The 20,025-nt window shown below is 42.3% G+C and overlaps 2 protein-coding genes across 4 annotated transcripts; one reads left to right on the top strand and one right to left on the bottom strand.

Moving 5' to 3' along the window:
- Positions 1 to 1,136: 1,136 nt before the first annotated feature.
- Positions 1,137 to 4,854, bottom strand: stard7 (StAR related lipid transfer domain containing 7). Its single transcript, XM_086188207.1, has 8 exons — positions 3,917 to 4,854; positions 3,363 to 3,526; positions 3,121 to 3,170; positions 2,362 to 2,472; positions 2,188 to 2,270; positions 1,994 to 2,093; positions 1,532 to 1,616; positions 1,137 to 1,369 (listed from the first exon to the last, which is right to left on the bottom strand). Exons 1-8 carry the CDS (start codon positions 4,360 to 4,362, stop codon positions 1,191 to 1,193), a joined length of 1,218 nt encoding a protein of 405 aa, XP_086044333.1. The 5' UTR covers positions 4,363 to 4,854; the 3' UTR covers positions 1,137 to 1,190.
- Positions 4,855 to 8,069: 3,215 nt separating this feature from the next.
- Positions 8,070 to 19,790, top strand: slc20a1b (solute carrier family 20 member 1b). Of its 3 annotated transcripts, none has more exons than XM_086188206.1 (11): positions 8,070 to 8,207; positions 9,484 to 10,185; positions 10,599 to 10,739; positions 11,726 to 11,811; positions 12,091 to 12,187; positions 15,322 to 15,441; positions 16,477 to 16,752; positions 16,850 to 17,465; positions 17,576 to 17,761; positions 17,850 to 17,934; positions 18,231 to 19,790. In XM_086188206.1, exons 2-11 carry the CDS (start codon positions 9,843 to 9,845, stop codon positions 18,384 to 18,386), a joined length of 2,106 nt encoding a protein of 701 aa, XP_086044332.1. In that variant the 5' UTR covers positions 8,070 to 8,207; positions 9,484 to 9,842; the 3' UTR covers positions 18,387 to 19,790. The 3 variants fall into 3 exon arrangements, with proteins under 3 accessions (XP_086044332.1, XP_086044331.1, XP_086044330.1); XM_086188205.1 differs by having other exon boundaries at positions 8,093 to 8,246; XM_086188204.1 differs by having other exon boundaries at positions 8,099 to 8,402.
- Positions 19,791 to 20,025: the final 235 nt, after the last annotated feature.

Here is a 20,025-nt window from a genome sequence, read left to right as displayed (position 1 = left end):
ATAACACCCCTTGAAGAATAATTCAATACAAGAGCAACCAAGGTGATACAGGATGAGGAATCTCAGCGACAAAGAGGGAAAATGACAAACGGGGGAAAGATTTTTTTCAGTGCTCCCGCTGCGGTTTTATGAATGTACAAAATCTACAGTAACACACACATGATGCAAATACCTACAACTTCTGGTGCAAATTCGAGTAATGTTTGCTACAAAATCATTTCAGAGCAGAAATTTCTTTCACAACTCGTATGAAAAGTAGATGGATTAGGGGCATGGCACAAGAGCTCTCTCCGATCATCGCTGCAACTAGCAAGCAGAGACCAACTCAAGTGTGTTAGTACCGACGTGGCTGAGGGTTTTTGTGGTTGTTATAAGACACTGTGCCCCTAAAGCTGAAGGACTGGTTTATCTTTACAAGGCTGTTTTATCAATGCTGGCAGGTTCTAACAGACAGTTCTTATGTGACAGTGTGAATCCCCCCGCGCCCCAGTGAATCCCCAGTGTTTGTCGTTTTCCTCTGTGGGAAAATAATCATAATAATGGCATCATGTGGTTGATGACATTCTGCCAGTCAGATTGAGAAAGACAGACCAGTAGCTTTGAATCCGTGAAATCAAAACAGTGTTCCTCCGATGGGGCCTCGGTTCTTCTATCAGCGCTGCAATCTTGGCCAGCTTGATATTTCAGTGACGTCACAGTGCTGCTCGATCATTTCCACGCCAAAATATCTAACCACTACTCCCAGTGATCAAGCTGCTTGCATTTGAACAGCTACTAAAGTCGAGTCTTGTTGAAGAATGGAAGACAAAACAGAGGGTGAGAATGAGATGTTAAATTGGAACATGGCGAAAGCATCTTTACAGTTTTGGCTCAATTGGACCAATGTTGCAGTACCAAAGGCTGTAAAAAAAAAAAAAAAAAAAAAAAAAAAAAAGGCTGTCAAAGCATTAAAAAAATGGCATAGAGCTTGGCGGTATATTAGCACTGTCACCAATATAGTCCATTCCTCTCAGCTACAACAAATATAAACACATGTATGGATGGACACGTGGTTCTCTGTAACATAGAGCCCATTGGAAGTTCGCATCCAAAACACTGGGTTTCGGAGGGTTTGATTTGGGTCCAAGTGCAAGTGGAAAATAACAACCAACAGAACCTCTGCTTTAGAAAGCTTCCTTGTTTTGTTTTTTTCAAGCATAGATCTGCCCCGGACTGCCGGTATGCTGGCTTTCTCCAGCGAGACGCTCCTGGTTCAGCTGGCGGTTGGTGTCGCTGGATTTAATGACACTTGCGTAGTCGTAGATCCCCACTTCTAAGTTTTTGGCCTTCAGTGCAGCAGTATGAAGCTTCTCCAGAAAGTCAGGCATACCTGCCGGGTGCAGAAGACGGAGTTCACCGATGATCAAGGCGGAATATACACAGTTCATGTATTTGTGTTTACTGCTGTCTGAAGGGCAGTTCCATTTAATTTTGGAGTTTATGGTCAAAGTAAGTTGAGGGCGAGCCACTTGAAACCACTGATGACACTCACCACTTGACACCATCCAGCTCACACAGTAACGGGGAAAGACGGTCTGAGGGTCGTCACTGTAGGTCAGCAGGTAGTCAAATCCGTTCTGAGAAGAAAATCACACATTAAACTGGTGCAAGATGGATTACCCTCACCGAGGGGAACTTCCCACTGTTTTTCAAAAGAATTAAGCTATAAATACGAGGCTGATTTTCACATCACTTATCAAAGCTGCTGTAAAGGAAACGGATCTACTTTCTGTGCCAGACTCACTCTTCTTTATGGAACTGAGAAGGACTGTGGTGCGACATGGCCCGACAGCTTCTCTGGTTCCCTTGTGTATGATTTGTGTTCTACATCATGAGAAATTATTTGGAGGACAACTCAGTGATTTATGAGATCCACTTCTCATAAATAACCTGGAAAATACTGAATAAAAAAGCTTATTTACTTAGTCGTCTAGTTTAATGTCTGACCACAAACCTCATCAAAAGACTTATGAGGGCGAATGACCATCTTTGACTGGTACGAATGAACTCTCACAAATTCCTGCGTCTCTGGTACCCTGGGATGCTGCACAGCTCTGGAAGTACGAATGAACAGGAGGTTTAATACGAGCTGCTTGTGAACGAATGCAGTTTAAAAAGTCAACCGTATCTGACTCTGTTCACACCCACCTGGACACCAAGATCATCAGGTTGTTTTCAAAGTCGACGTCATATCGCCGCACATACACGTAGTCCCTCGAGTACATGGGATACTGTGAGGAGAGTTTCAGCACGACTCCATAAGAATTGATAGTCTAACATGCAAACTGAGGGTAGAAATAATGGCAGTCAAGACAAACTCACGGGAAATTGTGTAGCCCAGTGCACAACTTCAGAACCAGTACTGACATCTCTGTCCACCACTTCCAGTTTGATAACCAGAGAATCCCACTTCTTCCTGTATTCTGTATCCAACTGGGGGAAAGGGGAAGCGTAAGTCAAGGGTGTTCTTAATATAGCGCACAGAGGGTTACTGTTGCTCTTGAACCCCACACCCAAACACTGAACAGTGTAGTTGTGCAAGACAGTGCTGTAAGGGCAAAAAGGTGCCACCACTAACACACACAAAGCATTCCATTATAAAAACGAACATGATTTATTTCCACAGATAAGCTTTAGGCAAACACTTGACTCTACATTGTATTTTTTTTTATTTTTGTATTTGGTTTCCTTTAAAAAATTAAAAGAGCAGCTTTCTTCTCTAGAGCTGCAAAAAATAAACAACAACAACATTATCAATTCGTTAGTAGGAAAAAAAAAACTGCCAACTATTTTCAGTCCTTTACAAGTAAAAGTGACAACTTTGCTGATTCCAGACCTCCAAATTCAAACATTTACTTTTTCTTTTGTTATTTATGACAGAAAATGAGGAATCCTCATGTTTTGGACAGTTGAATGGACAAATGAAGAAGTCTGAACGCTTTGTGGAAATTCCAGACATTTCAAAGACTGAACGATTAACACTGATAAGTCACCAACCTCTCCCTTTAATGCTTTTATTACAAGCCAGAGAAGAAGCATGTTTATCCTCTTTGCTTTAATTGAGATTTGAAAAATCTTTACCTGCACATTGAAGAACTGTCTTGGTGTGACATCGTTGTAGGAGCCCAACACTGCAAACAAAAAAAAAATTGATAACGACTGTTACTATGACAACTTTACATAAACTTAGATGCTCCCACATCACGTGACACCAGCAGCAATTAAAGCACGTCAGAGGGTTCACTACTGGTATCATTACGATCACATTTCATCATGAGGAACGTTAATGACTGCAGTAGTTTTGAGCCTGTGAGTGGGCTGACCTCTGTACTCATAGAGGTGACTGTTAGGAATAGGCCTCTTCCACACTCTGAAGTCCTTCTTCTCTATCACCACTTCCCAGCCAGGCTCCAGCTTTCCAGCAACAGTCCCTGTAGGAGTGTTTCGACTTTTCGCTGTTTCCAGTGCCTTCAGCTCAAGTCCACACCTGTGAGCATGTGCGAGTATCATAACTGATTACTTAACAACAAAAGATAAGAGTCAAATCACAGTGATGGGCTGCACAAAAATACAAATGGGTGAAAAAAGTGAAGATAAATAATATGCAATGTTTTTGTGCACTGCTGAGCCACATTAGTTTCTCTGTATTGCTTAATGTGGTCAATGAAAAACACAACAGAATTTGCCTTGAGGGGTTTTATAATCTCAAGAAGGCACAACATCCCTTGTCCTTAGACCCCCAACCCAGGTGAGGTGAGAAAAGACCACTTTTAACAGCTAGAAAAAGCAGAAATATCGTGTTTTACTGTTAGTGTAAGCAGCTTTTCATGCATCACAAGTCTCAGCTAATAAAGGTTAAGTTCAAAGTCTTCCAAACCTGTCAATCTCCTCATCTTGAATCTTCTCATTCTCCCACATGAAGACTCCAGTAAGGGCCGCTATGAATCTGCCAGTGGGGGCATGTTTGCTCTGAAATCTGCGCCATATGTTCCCCACTAGGGTCCATTTGGTTCTTTCCGAGTACAGGTTCGAGTAAAGCTCGCCAATCTGACAAGCACGCCGGAGCCTCTGGCCGGTCACAAAGCCGAAATGGTCCGCAAATATCGAGAGCAAGCCCTTCTTCTTTTGATCGGACCCCGCAGACTTACGAGCAAGGACACATGTCCTCTGGAGCCAGGACAACAGCAGGCCCCTGCCCCTGCCCAGCCAAGAAGCCGACCCTCTACCCTCCTCCGCCGTGCCCCTGAATGACCTCCTGGTCTGAAACCTTACCGCGTTAACACCGATCTCGCAGATGGGACGACAGGGCACCGAGTGAAACATGACGGTTGTGACCGAGACACAAGCTCCAAAAATACAAAATAAATGCCACAGGTAGGTAGACAGCAAACCGTAGCAGCTAGCTAACTAGCTTCATAGCAAAGCTAAAGCTCTACGAAGAGGCACCATGCGATCATGTAGGTTATAAATATGTCATGCATTGCCTTCTATGTGGATAATATATTGAGCTCGCAGAATGTACTATATTATCGTATTAATAATATTTTAATCGTCCCACCGTCATTCAACAGAGCTGTCAAAGAACACGCGATATTTGAGTTAGCCCTAGCTAATATTAGCGCGAGACAACTACACCCAAACCCGGCCGCACTTGTTTCCGGAATCAAACCCTATCGCCGATAATGTGAAGCACTTTGTTTAATCGTCGACGCAGTTGTCTACATGTCAACCTTATCAGGAGAAACCCACGTTTCCAAAATGCAAGCAGCGCATTTGACCTCCTCTTCCTTGACTCTTCCTTGACGCCTACCGGGAAGTCCCGCCCCTGACATAGCACCTCAGTCCTTCATTGGAGGTTAAATATTCGTCGGTGGTTCTGATTGGTTCTTGAGGGAGCCTGTCTCAAATCATGCTCGTCCTCTAGTCGCGGCCTTGACGCAGAGTAGCATTGTGGGGTCGGAGAGTGTTTGGTTGTGTAACTTCTAACCAAAGTATCGAATGGGCAGAAGCACTAGTTAGTGTCTGGAAACATCCAAAAAAAATTAATTAATCACATGCAACCTGAGAAATACATAAACATAAAAATTATAGAGCGAGGCAAAGTAGTACACAGCAGGTGGCGCTGTTTATTTAGACAGAGGCGTGTCTTAATGATAACGTACCACTAAGTTTGAGACGTCTTTATCAAACTGAGGGTGCTCGCATTCAACGTTACGTTCCTTAAGCGCTCCGTGATCAAGTCACAGCGTGAGTTCGGGATAACCGATGTTTTTCAGGGCTGATATTTAGGGATGTCAAAGAGCCCGACAACTGATTTTTGCAGCTGATATTCAATTGCAGTAAATGTTAAAAATTTCTGGGTCAAAATCTCAACACAAGATATCCTTCAAGTTAACGTATGGATTTTTTTCTTTATGAGCAATGATATGAACAATATACAGTATAAGCCACATTTTACATACAATAAGTGTTAACTTTGAACTTACTGAAAAATAAGAAATAATGAAACATGTAAAGAAAGTTATTCCTTAAACCTACAGTCTTGGATGAATATTATTTCAGACTCCTGACTATCAGATTATTTAGGTGGGAACTCAAACTCAGAAACTTACTGAGATCCACTGAGACTAAATTCAGCTTAATGATTTGTTAACAAATTTGGCAGTACACGTAGAGGTTTAGCAGAACTCACTGTTTTGTTTTTTAAAAAATGTTTTACTTTGTGGTGAACATGCTGTCACAGTTTTATATTTGTATTTAATATTTACTTTCAGTTGAGCTGTGAATAATCCAACTATGGAAGCTCCTCCTGTCTCATTTTAATGTGCGTGTGTCTGTATGCATGCTACCAGCCGTCCTCACAGCACAAGACTTGATAAATATCACTTTGCTTCAGGAGCTCTGGCATTTTCTCAAGCAGACACGCTGGGATGCATTTTGATTGGAGGTCAGAAGAACCAAGTCAGAATCATGCATTTAAAACTGATGGGTCTCATCATCACTGACATCATAATTCTGACTTTGTTCCCTGGCAGAAACGTTACTCCTCTCAGGGTGTCATCCAATCAAAATGACACCTGCTGCGATATTACACGTATTTAGTTTATTGTCCCCAGTAACACCAACCTCGGGTGATGTGGCAAAAACCTGTGATATCATTAGGAAGGAATTAATTGGAGAAACCTTCCTTTGTCATTCAGTAATTTATTTATGTGGTCATTCATTCAGTAACAACCAAAGTCTCTCTGAAATAAAACTGTAAGTACGAGCAACACAGACAAGAATGGGAAATACACAGTGACACAACATTTAAGTCCTTGAACATATTAATTAATCTGTGTAAAAGGGAGCTTCTACTTCTACTACTTCATTTAACCTTTGAACACAAGAACCCGTGTTTGCATGACTCATCAAACAATATTCAGTCATGGGTTGCTCATGAAAGCTATGAATAATTTCAGTATCATAAGACCAAGATGATTTTTAGGAGCCTTGTGCAAAAACATGTGGATCTATTTTGTTTACTTTGCTATAAACTAAACAATTTCTGGCGATAACCTGGTTTCTTGACTCCTGCAGGGATGTGTTTTTGGAGTTATATTGGGTGGGCCCCCAGGCTAGAGGCCTTTATGACATTAAAGAAAAATATTTAGGCTGTATCCCGTCAGCTATATGACATTTGAGCACTTAAGTTAAAAAATCAAAACAAAGTTTAAATAGTAGCTGAGTAGTGGTGTGTACCAGGGGTGCCAACACACTTTCCTTACGTTAAAAGCAAACATGTTTTATTGTGAAAATGGCTTTTGTCTGTGTTCCATTGTCTCTGTTTCTTCATTGTTTTCCTTACATCACTCACTGACTGACATCTGGTATTATGTGAAAAATTATGAATGCGGGTACAGATACATGCAGAATAATAGCACTGTTACATCACAAAAAACAACAGCATAAACAGAGAATTATTCTGTATTTAAAAAAAACATTTCATTTTTAGAATGATTAGATCTGTCATTTTGTATTCATTTTTACAAATGACCAACTTAATCAAACCTTATGACCAGCCAAAACTGGTCCCAAAGCCCCACTTTGAACAGCTCTGGTTGAAGCTCTAACATAATTCAAGATAAATGCAATGCAAGTAATAAGAAGAGCCTCTTCATTGTACATTTTCTGATTGTTCTCAAAAATCAATTGTTCCATCGAATTTAAGAATTATTATATTTTTTTCTGTCCAAACTGTAACTGCTATAACAGGTACATTTGATTTTTTGTTTTTAACTATTTATTGACAGTGCGACACTCCCTGATTGAGTGGTCACTCCTTTCTCTGGGAAATGATGCCTTCACGTAATTGAACAGGAGTCGTATTTCCTAGTATTCACTACCACCTACCCAAGAATATTGCTCCGTGAATGGGGAGGCGGAAATTTTCCATGATCCTCTAAAGGTGTGACGTTTAGGGGGAAGAAACAATGGAGGGAGTGAAAGGAATACTTCGACTGTTATTAAAACACTGGGAGATTTCTCTAGTTGTAAACATAAAACATGTGTGGGCTTGACTATTAGTTGGCTTTAAAAAAAAAATTATGTAACTACACATGTGCGTTTGCCTTTTCTCTTCAGTGTAGCGACACATGTGGACACAAAAAAGCAACAACAAGATAAACAGACACAAATGAATTTCGTTCAGTGTTTTTATCGCTTCCGGCCGGATGCACATGAATGTTTGTTGAGCCTTCAACATCGTTGTTGCATCGTGGATAGAGTAGGTGGTGACGACAGAAAGTAATGTCTTTCTTCTCTATTATGTGCTATACTACACTCGCTGGATCGCATGATAGCTAGATAGATAGATAGATAGATAGATAGATAGATAGATAGATAGATAGATAGATAGATAGATAGATAGATAGATAAAAGTACTATCAAATAAAAAATACTCAGAATCACACTTGAGTAAAGTAACAGAGCAAGAAAAAAAGAGGAAAGTGGTACTGACAGTTGTTCTGTGGGGGCGGGGCTTTCTACAGGGCGTATCCAATAATAAAAGAAGCCCTGGGTTCCTCCTTTCACCGGCACGAGCAAGTTCCACATGCTGTGGTGAATCTCCCATTCAAACTGCGACGTTTCTGGACCTGAAGAGACTGGGTTATCTCACAGCGAATCAGGTCGCGATTATCATCAATTGGGACACTTTATTTTTTAACGTAAGGCAGCTTTTCATTTTTTTTGCGGAGAATATATTTCACAATCAGTTTAATTTTCCGTTATCCCGCGCGCGCTATCGTGTGGTGTGCTGTGCGCGCGCGCTAATTAGCTTATAGGCTAGTAGGAGCTATTCTTCACGGGACTGAAAACGAGTGGTGAGTACAGAGTTAGCCAATTGTGATAAGGTGTGGTTTATTTAGTTAACGCCACAGCTACGAGCAATGTCAACCTATGTCAGTGTAAAGCTAAAGCTCATTTTAGCATGTTTGGTAGACCATTGTCTTAAGTGCTCAAATTATTAGTGACACGTTAAGCTAGCACGGGAGGTGGGGAACTATATTAGGGACTAGTTTTGTTAAATGGGGATGAATACGGTCAAGCCAGCGTTAATCTGTTGTCATTAACAATGGGTCCATTTGCTCGAACCAAGGTTACAGGCGTAATAGAAGCTGTTTTTAATGTTCAGCTAACGTTAGCAGAATTGGCCATCTGTCCAGTACACACTTTGCAGGCCATTCAAACATATACGACATCCCTGCCACCCGGTCAGCCGACGACGGAGCAGCATCGCGTCTTCCGCGGTTACATCCGGTTTGCGTCCCCTTACGAGAACCCACGTCAGACTTGATTCTGCGCATGGTTCGACATAGCGCGTCGATACTAATGCTCCGTTATCTGCTAAGACAACTATTTTAAGACTTATACGTGACCATCCGAGGTCTGTGTCCGTTTCTCAGGAACAGAGGCGCTTGTGCTCTGGGCAGTGTTGTATGAATGGATGACGACACGTGCGCACGTTGGGGGGGGGGGGGAGAAAAAAAACGACGCGTCTTATTAGACACTCCTTGTACCATCACGACCTTCACAACCACTAGTACTCAATTCAGCAACAAGGGATTTTATAATGAAGTTTAAGCGTAAAATTGGTCGACGTGGATGTTTTATATATATTTATATATACATATTGGGCGGTTCTTTCCTGCGACATGTACCAAAAATGGCTACCCACGGTATTTGGCAACTCGGCCACAACAAGAGGTCCTCCTGCTGTCCGACGCCTATTACTTATGTTTTTTACACGTTGAAAGAATTGTTTGTGTTAATACTGTTTTGAAACCTCTAAAGCCCCCCCCCACACACACACACATACATTTGTTTTCTTAAGTGTCATATGAAGGTGACATTACTAGAAATTCCTGTTAAAGCAAGGCTTTTTTTCCCCTTCTGTTCTTTCAGGAAGTACCCCTGCTCATCTGCAGTTACAGTTGCACAATGGCTGTCTGTTCACTCTGCATACAGCACCAAAGGAAAAGCAACAGATTTAGTTTAATTACAGGATAGCAATAAACTCTATAATCACTACATCATACCTCTGTTTACCTTGCCTATTTTCTGGTCAGATAGACCCATATCAAGTTTGCACTGCTGACTCTTGGAAGTCCTGTTAAACAAGCAGGCCTCAAAAGTTAATTATTTATTTTAAGTTGTACCTCTGTAATTTACTTGCATCTTTTAATTTATATTATATAAAAAGCTTTTTGACACTAATTCATTCCCTTAAAAATTGTGAAGTAATTCCTCTATAGTCTACAATCATGGTTTCAACAACTGCAATAATGGTAGTCAGCACAGTGGCGGCAGTGACCAACACGGCTCTGACAGACTACATGTGGCTGCTGATTATCGGCTTCATCATCGCCTTCATCTTAGCCTTTTCTGTGGGAGCCAATGATGTTGCCAACTCCTTTGGCACAGCTGTGGGCTCTGGAGTGGTCACTTTGCGACAGGCTTGCATCCTGGCCACAATATTTGAGACCCTTGGCTCTGTGCTCCTTGGGGCCAAAGTGAGCGAAACCATCCGTAAGGGGATCATTGACGTGCGCATGTACAATGGCACAGAGCATGAGCTGATGGCTGGATCCATCAGTGCCATGGTTGGTAAGTATTTGAAGCTTATCTCATGTAATTAAACCTGCGGTCACTGAACTCAAAGTAGACCACTGTGGTAGTCTGATGTGTCTCTGTACGTAGGTAATATTAACACATGGGAATAGGATTGTAAATGATTACCTAAATTATGTAATCACTTTTTTTCATTAGCTTATTCTGTGGACTTTCACATATCTGAAATGTATAACATTTTTAGCCCTGTTTCTTCATTTTTTTTTCACTATTTATTGACACAGATGTGTTATTGTTGTGTTCTGTCAAGTATGTAGGAGAACCAGTAAGCTGCTGGAACCCTTCTTTATGTCATTTTTCTGACTTAAAAGCTTTCTTTTGTATATGGAAGAGCTGAGATGAGGTCAGTATGTTGTGTCTAATGTGATCAACGTATTAATTCTCTCCAGGCTCTGCTGTGTGGCAGCTGGCCGCCTCCTTTCTTAAGCTCCCCATCTCTGGAACTCACTGCATTGTTGGTGCTACTATTGGCTTCTCTCTGGTTGCCAGAGGCCAGCAGGGAGTCAGGTGGCTGGAACTCCTCCGTATTGGTAAGTCGGTCATGACAGTCAGCTGACCTGAAATCTCCTCTGTTGTTTTGTTTTGTGTCACAAATTATATTGTTGAAATGGCAGGAAGTGACTGGTAATACAGTGTTATCATATTATCTTAGCTGTTGTTTTGGACCATAAATATATTTGGTAAGTCTAGTTTGAGAGCTGTATCTGCAGCAAACAAAGTGTGGGTTATATTTAGTACTTTGTACACTTCAGAATGGTTTTTGTTGTTATCTTAGAGTCACGTGGGAAAGCAGGACATTCAATAGTCTGTTGCAAGCCAGTTTTCTCGGTCGCAATTTACAATAACAGACTTGATTTCACAAGTTTTTTTCTTGCAATTGTTGCATTAGATAGGGCAGTCAGTTTTTTTTCCCCCAAACACGAATAAAACCAGACTATGTGCTCTTCTTCTTCTTCTTCTTTTTTAAGTAAAATAGCAAAGGAAATCAAGTAGACATTCGGTAGTGTTCAGCAATGAAATGGGGACAGTCATTGCGATTGTCATATTGGGTTAAAATGAGCTTGACTAAAGTGTAAAATTATCCATTTTTCTGCCATACAAGACCCGTAGCTGTTGTCAAAACAGCTACATACTGTCCTCTTCATTTGGTAAGTGGGTTTTGGTGTTACAACGAACAACTTGTATAAATTGAGCTGCAAGGTGAGACAGTTTCCTGTTTAGATGGCTTGCAATCTCCTCATGACATTGCATTACCCAGAAAAACTAGTACTGAGATTCCTGGAATGAAATTCCTTGTAATTAGTATTCATAATATTGGCGGGGTATCATCCCAGTGAGCCCGCTTGGTTAACGTTCTTAATATCGACCAAAAAAACACCCCAATATCCAGCAACCCTGCCGTTTAGCATGTTAGATACTCTGTTTATACTATGTATGTAACATTTTGGCTTTGTCCCAGAATATGTAGAGGTTATTTTTCACCAGTTGACCAGGGGCTCTTTTTCTTTATTTACAGTTGGTTCCTGGTTCCTGAGTCCCCTCTTATCTGGAATAATGTCAGGCATTGTTTTCTACTTTGTACGCATGTTCATCTTACACAAGGTAAGCTACTTGTTGTTAATTATATATACAGATTGTGTATTTGTGTGAGACACCACATGTCTAGATATAGATGTAATTGCTCCATACTTTTTTGAATGAATTCAACTGAAGAAAAAAAACACTGTTGTGCCCTGAAGTTGTTGATTATCGACGTCAAGCAGCTTGGTTCATATTTCTGCGATGCCTTTATTATGTCATCAACTGTAACCAGATAGTAGAACATGTCAGTTTTATTTCTACTCTAGAATCTGGATTTCTGAATCTGTGTTGTCCTTGTAGAAAGACCCTGTGCCTAATGGACTGAGGGCCCTGCCTGTCTTCTATGCCATAACCATGGGAATCAACCTGTTCTCCATCATGTTCACTGGCGCTCCAAGTGAGTATGGTGTTGTTTCAGTCACTTTTTTTTCTGCATGCCTGCCCACAGCCACAGCTCAAAATAACCTGCTCCCTCAGACAGCAGGATGCCCACACATATTCCAGGCTCAACCAGACTGTGTTTACCATTTTAACAGAGGCCTTGTTTATTTTAACATGTTTTTTTGGGGCTTTCTTGCTTGTGGTTTTATGTGGGTCATAGCTGGAATGAAATTTTAGAGCGGAGCACAACAGGGAGATGGAAATAAGATTTCACTTAACTCTTGACGTCACTGTCTGTGGCCTTCAGACATGGAAGAAGAAAACAACAGTAAAGACAGGTTTCCAAAAGGTCATAGTTGTCCACCACTACCAGTAGTCATATTGCTGCCCAGAAATTGTACTGTAATGTTCTGAATACTTGCGTCTTCAAGAAAGTCTTTATTAAATGAGCAACCTTTGCTCCTTTTTGTTTTCTTGTCTCTGCAGGGCCTAACAGTTCAATGGCCTGGGCCATTAAATGGTGGCTACAGGCCAGAGTATGACCAGATATGGTACGCTGATGTGTGCATGCACATCAGCGTACTCTGAGAGGAGATCACTTGCGGTTCCAACATAGCCCATAACCCTGCTTAGTCAGGCACATTCTGTACAGTTGTGTGAAGTCCCTCACACCTCATCTGTACGTGGGGACCTGTACTAGGGTGCCTCATATTAAGAAAAGGTGCGACAGTGCATTTCAAACACCTTAACACAACCTTGTCCTAGTATTGTCAGTTCTCTAGTTGGAGACCAACTCCACACATCATACATCCTCACAACTTTTAAGCCTCTGCTTGTTCAGGCTTAATATTACATAATAATTCTCCACTGGCACTCAAGACAACAGCAGCTCATTATTGCTGATGGGCACACTAATGTTACAGCCAACTGAGTACAGCATGTTTAGTTTCCCCTGATAGGACTTGCCGTTCCTCCCCCGATCGAGATGCTATCATAGTTGTGCCATTGGACACCAGGCATCCCGCAGCACATTCCTACACTCAATATACACTGGAGCTCCAGAGACCTCAAGTCAGCAGCAAGGGCCAAATGATTGCAGTCGAGGCCAAAGAATTTGCGAGTCAGCTGTCGACCCTTTACAGATGAGGCTTAGTGTGACTTGGGTTCTTCACACTTTGTAAATCACTCAGCTGCTGTCACTCCATTGCAGCCACATTGATTGTAATGTTAGAATCCACACATAAACGGAATAATAATGCTTTTACCCACAATAAATTATTGCCAGATGCCTTTCAAGTGGCTTTAAGACTTAAGCCTGTCTTAGTGTGAATTTGATCAGTAAGTTCTTCAACATAATAGAAACAACGCCCTGAATAGTTTCCACACTGCCCTATTGTCCATGGGGTCATGCAAACAGCATATGAAATTCTCTCCCCCCCTCCCCTCAAATAGGTGTTGTTCAAAAGACGACACATTTAGACCCCTCACACAAGCTTCAATTGATTAACTTCAATGCATCGAGCTAGATTTACATTTTCTGCCTGGGTTACCCTCTGAAAAACAAATGCCGTTGGTGTCGGTTGCTGTGGGGAACATCAGTCAGCAACATAAAACTCATGCTCACATCACATACAACAAATGACTTAAACCTGATCTGTGGCGCTGCAACAGAAGTCCTCCCAGGTGGCTTTTCTCATCTTTGTTTGACCAGCATGTGTTTCTTAAGGTTAAGCAGTGGCCACTGAATCCTAATACGATTGGTAAATTCTTTATTGAATACAAAAGAAGCTCCAAATAATTAACTCGCTGCAAGTAAGTAACATACCACCATTTTCACCATCATTGTGTATGAGGTTGGTGGTGACCTGGTGGGGAAAACAACAAACCATAATTGTGTAATGTTGCCCACGGCATACGGAGGTTTAAGGGAGGGGTCTGGAACGCAGCCGTGGTTAAATTCCATTTCCTGTGCAGTCTTATTCATCCCACTGCATGGCTGTGGTAGAAATCCCCCCCTTTTGTGTGGGAGTGTTTCAAATGGCTAGACCTAAGCTCCAGCTTTTTATTTTATTGAGCACAAACTCCTCTAGAAGTTTGCCATGACCAGCTATCCACATGAATGGTGACTGACTCTAGAGTTTTTTTGCCATTTCATTTTTTAATTCACCAGTGTGTGACTACCACACCTGCCTCTGGATGTCCCATTGCATGTGAGCCAATATCCTCCAGCCGAGGACCTGAGGCTCGTTACAGAGGTACCCTCTTATGCTCCAACCATCCTGAAGGCAGCAAGACTCCATTGCGTAACTAAATAAACATGAGTTAGGTGTGCTGCATGCTCATGCTGCAGCGTGACTCACTGGAGAGATTCACTGTGGACTCTGCCCTTAGATGAACACAGAGACACTTATCGCTCAGCCTTGAACCTCATTTCCTTTTGTTTGTCTAAATTTCCCAAACAATCGTGCGCTAGTGGAAGCTTTTTATTAATTAACAGCCAAGGTCACCGGAGGATGGTAGGCTCTTTGTCATACAGAGGATGCAAAACAGCAGTGTGGCTCGAAGAAAGCAAAGATGAATAAATGGTTGCTTTAATCTAGCATAATACTTCCAGGTCTGCTGCACTAGCTTTGCTGCAGTCTTGGCAAAAAGGTGCCCTCATTGCTTCAGTGAACGACTCCCCTTCCTTCTCCCTATCCCCTAAGTGATGTTGCCTTTTAAGGACGTCATTGTCCACGAGCAGTTGTTAGCTTGGCGTTTAGAGGTCATGGTGACATTTTTGCTCTTTCACCCTTTAGGTGTTGCATAACTTTTGACATCTTGGAGCCAATACACTTTTCATTTTTAACTAGGTGGTGGCACGATGAGGTTGTAATGATTACACCTAAAAAGATGGCTCCTTGGAGTCATTACTGATATTTGGTGCCTTTCAAGTGCCTCCTGATGTTTCATGAACCCAGGATGACCTCATTTTGAACTTGTGCATACTATGTCTCCCAAAATTTTTAAACTTGCCCAAAACTGCTCAGTTGTAGCTCTTGTATAATGTGTTGTCCACTAAGAAAGGTGGCACCTGCTGCCTTGTTTTTTAAAACTGCCTTTCTTTATTTGCCTGTCTGGTTTCTGTTGTGGCACCCGGTGGTCCATCAGTGCTTGGATTTGACAAGATCCCCTGGTGGGGAATTCTGCTGATCTCATTGGGCTGCTCACTGCTGACCGCCATAGTGGTCTGGTTTATTGTCTGCCCACGCCTCAAGAAGAAGATTGAACGTAAGTAACAATTTGTTTTTGATTTGGCTAACCCTGATGACTATTTTTTCCCAAATGCCATTTAACAATTCTGGCTGTACGTGTTTTCCACACGGAAGTTGTCGGACTGTGAATGGGTTTTGAATTGCATGTCTAACTAGCTAAAGTTATGGGATCTGTAATCCTGTACAACCCTTAAAACCGTCTATGTACAACACCTAATTTTTGTTTGGTTTTTTGGTGGTGTCTTGTAAAATTTGGTACAGATCTGATTTTCTTTGTTGATTTGTTGATGGCACAGTTCCAAAATCTTAAGTGTTTATTATCAAGATGTTCCCACTTCGAGCTGTATTCAGAAACATAATAGTCAAAAAGCTCTATTTGACTCTCTGGCTTGTGTGAATTGTATGAGCTCTATTAAACTTCACTGACAGGCTTTACTTGAGCTTCAGTCGGTTTACCTGACGAAGCATGATCAATGTGGATCAGCGCCCAGTCAGTGGCCAAGAAGCATAATTAGGTCACGGTGATCCAGTAATTGGTCTTTACCTCCTTGACTAAAATAAACCCTGGTTGACTTAAGGAGTTGACATGGCATTTGGATGTTTTGTGCGGGGAGCAGGCCTTGGGTGAGTGCCTGCTGCAGCTCTGGTCATGACCAGTTTGAATGACGCAACTGTGTCCAACTGGTCAGAACACTCTGAGGATTATCACCAAGAGAATATTGGCAGCCAGTACTGGATTCACCTTAATACCACAAACAAATGTCATGTGAGCCACAGCGTGGAGTCTTATCGTCTTTCATAAGTTAAGCTGCTAGTGGTCATGTAAATATGTTCCTTGTAGGTCATAATCCATTTATCTGATCCTGTGAATGCAGGTTATGTTGCGTTTTTAGGACAAACTGTCTTTACTCTGGTTATGTAATTCTTTATGGCTCCCTACAGCTTAAGTTAAAAGGAAACACATGTCCTGAACAAGTATTTCTCTGCTGTACAGTGTATATGTCTGGACATGGCCCAAGCAATACCTCACTCTTAACTCCTCCCTTACTAGGGGATATCAAGTCTTCCAGCCCCTCAGAGAGCCCCCTAATGGAGAAGAGGGAGCTGAGAGAGGCTCACTGTCCAATCCTCAAACAGACTTCTAAGGAGGCGTCTACTGCTACAAGCCCAGCTGTCAGTCAAACCCCCTCTGCTCAACCCCAGGCTGCCCCTGAGGAGCGCAGAGTGGCATTTGACATAGGAGATTCAGATGATGGAGATAATAATAAGGAGCGCAAGGTGGCATTTGACATTGGAGATTCAGATGACACCGACTGCAACAATGCTGGTAAATGTGCCAAGAAACATACATTGTTCATACATTTATATAAGATGTTCTGGCATATAGTTCAGTAATGACTTATTATTTTTACTCCCTTGTGCAGATTCCAAACAGGTTCAACCTAACAACCAGGTCCAAGTAAACAACCAGCAAGTCCAGCAGAGCAATGGATCAACGAACAATCACAATCAGATTCAGTTTAACAGCAGGCCAGCACAATTGCCCAGTAACGGTTACAGCCAGTACCACACAGTCCACAAGGACTCCGGCCTCTACAAAGACCTGCTGCACAAGCTCCACCTGGCCAAGGTTGGAGACTGCATGGGTGAGGGAGGAGACCGACCTATCAGGCGCAACAACAGCTACACCTCCTACACCATGGCCATCATCGGCCTGCATGGAGAGTTTAAGCATAGGGACGCAGACTTCCGTGCCAGTGAGGATGGGGACAAGGGCCCGGCTGGTCAGGAAAGAAAGCGTGTGCGCATGGACAGTTACACCAGCTACTGTAATGCTGTGGCAGAGCACACGACCCCTGAAGGCCTGGGAGAGTGTGACGTGACTGTAGAAATGGGGAAGGAGGATGCAGGTAGCAGCCACAGCTCTCTGGATGATGATGGGCTAGAGGCCGACAAGCCAGAGGTGTCGACTCTCTTCCAGTTTCTCCAGATTCTCACGGCCTGCTTTGGATCCTTTGCCCATGGAGGAAACGATGTCAGGTAAGAGCTGTCGAGGGTCATGAGATGATACGCTTGTTTCTCTGGAATGTTATTGCAATGTTAAGATCAACAGTGTTGTGTTTAATCAGTTGAAATCTTGTATTGTGCAGCAATGCTATTGGACCATTAGTAGCTCTGTGGCTGGTTTACACAACCAGCAGTGTGACTTCAAATGCATCCACACCCATTTGGCTGCTGTTGTACGGAGGCGTGGGCATCTGTGCTGGTCTCTGGGTGTGGGGGCGCAGAGTGATCCAGACCATGGGCAGGGACCTTACTCCCATCACCCCCTCAAGGTACAGACCTCTCTTCCTCAGGCATGATTAGACTTAGAATTTAGCAGGCAAGCTGTGAGACATATGTGGTGTTTTTCCTCCGCTGCAGCGGTTTCAGCATTGAGCTGGCCTCAGCCCTGACTGTCGTGGTTGCCTCGAACATTGGGCTGCCTGTCTCCACCACTCACTGCAAGGTAAGCTGCTCAAACACTGCGGTCTGGGAAGTAGACTGAGACACGGGGAAAGAGACTAGTCATTGTGAGGGCGACTTCAGTAAACAGGAACAGTCTGGTCAACAGTTCACATGTGTAGCAAGTTTATGAAAACACTTTCAGACCTGTCGACCAGGAGTGGCACAATATATCGGAACTGCAATGTAATGTGATACAACACTGATAAATTTGTCAATACAATGAACAGATGCCGTGTGTGTATATAATATTTTTGTTGTTGTTATGTCTAAACTGTGACTGCTACGGACTACTTCCAGGTGGGCTCTGTGGTGGCAGTAGGGTGGCTGCGCTCACGGAAGGCGGTGGACTGGCGTCTGTTCCGAAATATCTTCATGGCGTGGTTTGTGACGGTGCCCATCTCTGGCCTGATCAGTGCTGCCTTCATGGCCATCTTCATCTATGGCATCCTGTGAGCTTCAGCTCCGCTCCAACAGGGGAGAGAGAGAGAGAGAGAGAGAAAGAAAACCGCTCCGGTGCGCATCGAGAGAGGAGTTAGGTTGGGAGGCCAAAATATATTTTGCTTTACCTCAAACCAACAACTTTGAAAGGAAAAAGGAGGAATAAAAATAGATGTTTTGAAAGGACTTGTGATATAGGTCTGTGGTTCTCTGCTGCATCATTTACAGCCTAGAATTTGCTGTCTGTTCCATTCTGGCCACATTACTTCCACCGGGAAGAGATCTTGCATTTCTTTGTTCTGACTTGCTTTTTCATATCGTTCTCTTTAAAAAAGAAAAAAAAAAGCATCAACATTTTTTTTTCTTATATGCGTTTTCCTTTTTTTAATCTTTTTGATTCTGTATATAGAATTGTTTTAATTTTGTTTTTATAAGTAGCAAAAGAAAATGAACAATTAAAATGCAGTATTAGCCTTTTCGCAGATGTAACTTTCCGATCATACATGTTGAAGGTAACGTAGATGCAAACGTGATATATTTTAGGTGAAATGAGGTTATTGGTGTGTAAATGTGTGATTACCCCCCCCCCCCCACCCACCCCCCAACTTTTATTGATGAATTCTGCATCGGGCCTCTTGCATTCTTCTAATCGGGGGCATCTGATCGATGGCAAGTTTAACTCCAAACTTCGATATGTTCAGCTGTAGAATGACATCAAGTTTACGACATTGTTTACCACTTAACAAATATATAATCATAATCGGTAACACTGCTAGAAACGATAACTGTACACACTGGATGACTACCTGAATCATATCACAGTACTGCAGACGGAGGCGTCCTGTTTATGCTCCACCTGTATTCTTGATCAGTGCAGAGACAACTTGGTTACTTGAATGTGAGATATGTAACAACAGAATGTCCATTCGCGCAAAAACGAGCTCCAGACCTTAAGTCTCGACCTGTTGAAACTTGAGTGCGTCGACCTTAGAGATTAAATACTTCAGGCCTGCTTCAGCCTTGTTTTTTCTAGTTCACCTGTCTGCAACTTTCCAGGAAGTTTGTTTTTCTGATGAATTTGCTTAGACAATTAGGTCACTCTCTTTTTATTGACTGAAGGTTGTAACATGGGAAGAAAAATAACGGGAACCAGACCTGGAGGTTCTCGGCTGTTGAGCTGACCTTCTGTCATTACTGAACCAGGGCAAATGTGTTCGTGCCACCACTGAGTGGTCATTCGGCTGCAGTCACTAAATGCATCTCCAAAATGTAGACGCTGTAGTTGCCTTATTTTATTTTCCCTTAGGTACCAAAGATGTCTTTTCTTCTTTCTTTTTTTTTAATGCACATCAAACACACTGGTCCACAAAAGTGGATGGATGAAAACAAAACAAATGAAAAATAAAAATGGTAAAAAGCCTGGTGTTCCGTTTCTTTTTTGGGACGGAGGGAACGCATTCTTTTTTTGGTTCCAGGTTAAATGCTGTGAGAACAAAACCAAATTGAATCATCTTAGCGATTCCATGAGGTGTGATGAAATATTATAAATCAGAATAGCGGTTGTGCAGAGATGTCTGGTAGATTTTCAGAATGTTGCAACCGATCGAATTTTAGATTCAACTCAATTTAAAACCTATTTCCAAGCCATACTTGC

Source organism: Aulostomus chinensis, chromosome 19, assembly GCF_037954235.1.
Source record: "Aulostomus chinensis isolate RoL2024-O1b breed Wild chromosome 19, RoL_Achi_v1.0, whole genome shotgun sequence".
NCBI classification, from domain to species: domain Eukaryota; kingdom Metazoa; phylum Chordata; class Actinopteri; order Syngnathiformes; family Aulostomidae; genus Aulostomus; species Aulostomus chinensis.
Note: the sequence above shows the minus strand (reverse complement) of the source record. Positions and strands in the feature narration are given on the sequence as shown.

Bases quoted from the DNA above. Each gene is read 5' to 3' on its own strand.
- stard7 (XM_086188207.1), bottom strand. From the start codon at position 4,362: ATGTTTCACTCGGTGCCCTGTCGTCCCATCTGCGAGATCGGTGTTAAC. The intron at 2,473-3,120 runs GTAAAGATTTTT...CCTTTCCCCCAG, and splicing joins GACAGTTCTTCAATGTGCAG to TTGGATACAGAATACAGGAA. The intron at 1,617-1,993 runs GTTTGTGGTCAG...TTTTCTTCTCAG, and splicing joins CTCATAAGTCTTTTGATGAG to AACGGATTTGACTACCTGCT.
- slc20a1b (XM_086188206.1), top strand. From the start codon at position 9,843: ATGGTTTCAACAACTGCAATAATGGTAGTCAGCACAGTGGCGGCAGTG. The intron at 10,740-11,725 runs GTAAGTCGGTCA...CTTTATTTACAG, and splicing joins GCTGGAACTCCTCCGTATTG to TTGGTTCCTGGTTCCTGAGT. The intron at 15,442-16,476 runs GTAAGTAACAAT...CTCCCTTACTAG, and splicing joins CCTCAAGAAGAAGATTGAAC to GGGATATCAAGTCTTCCAGC.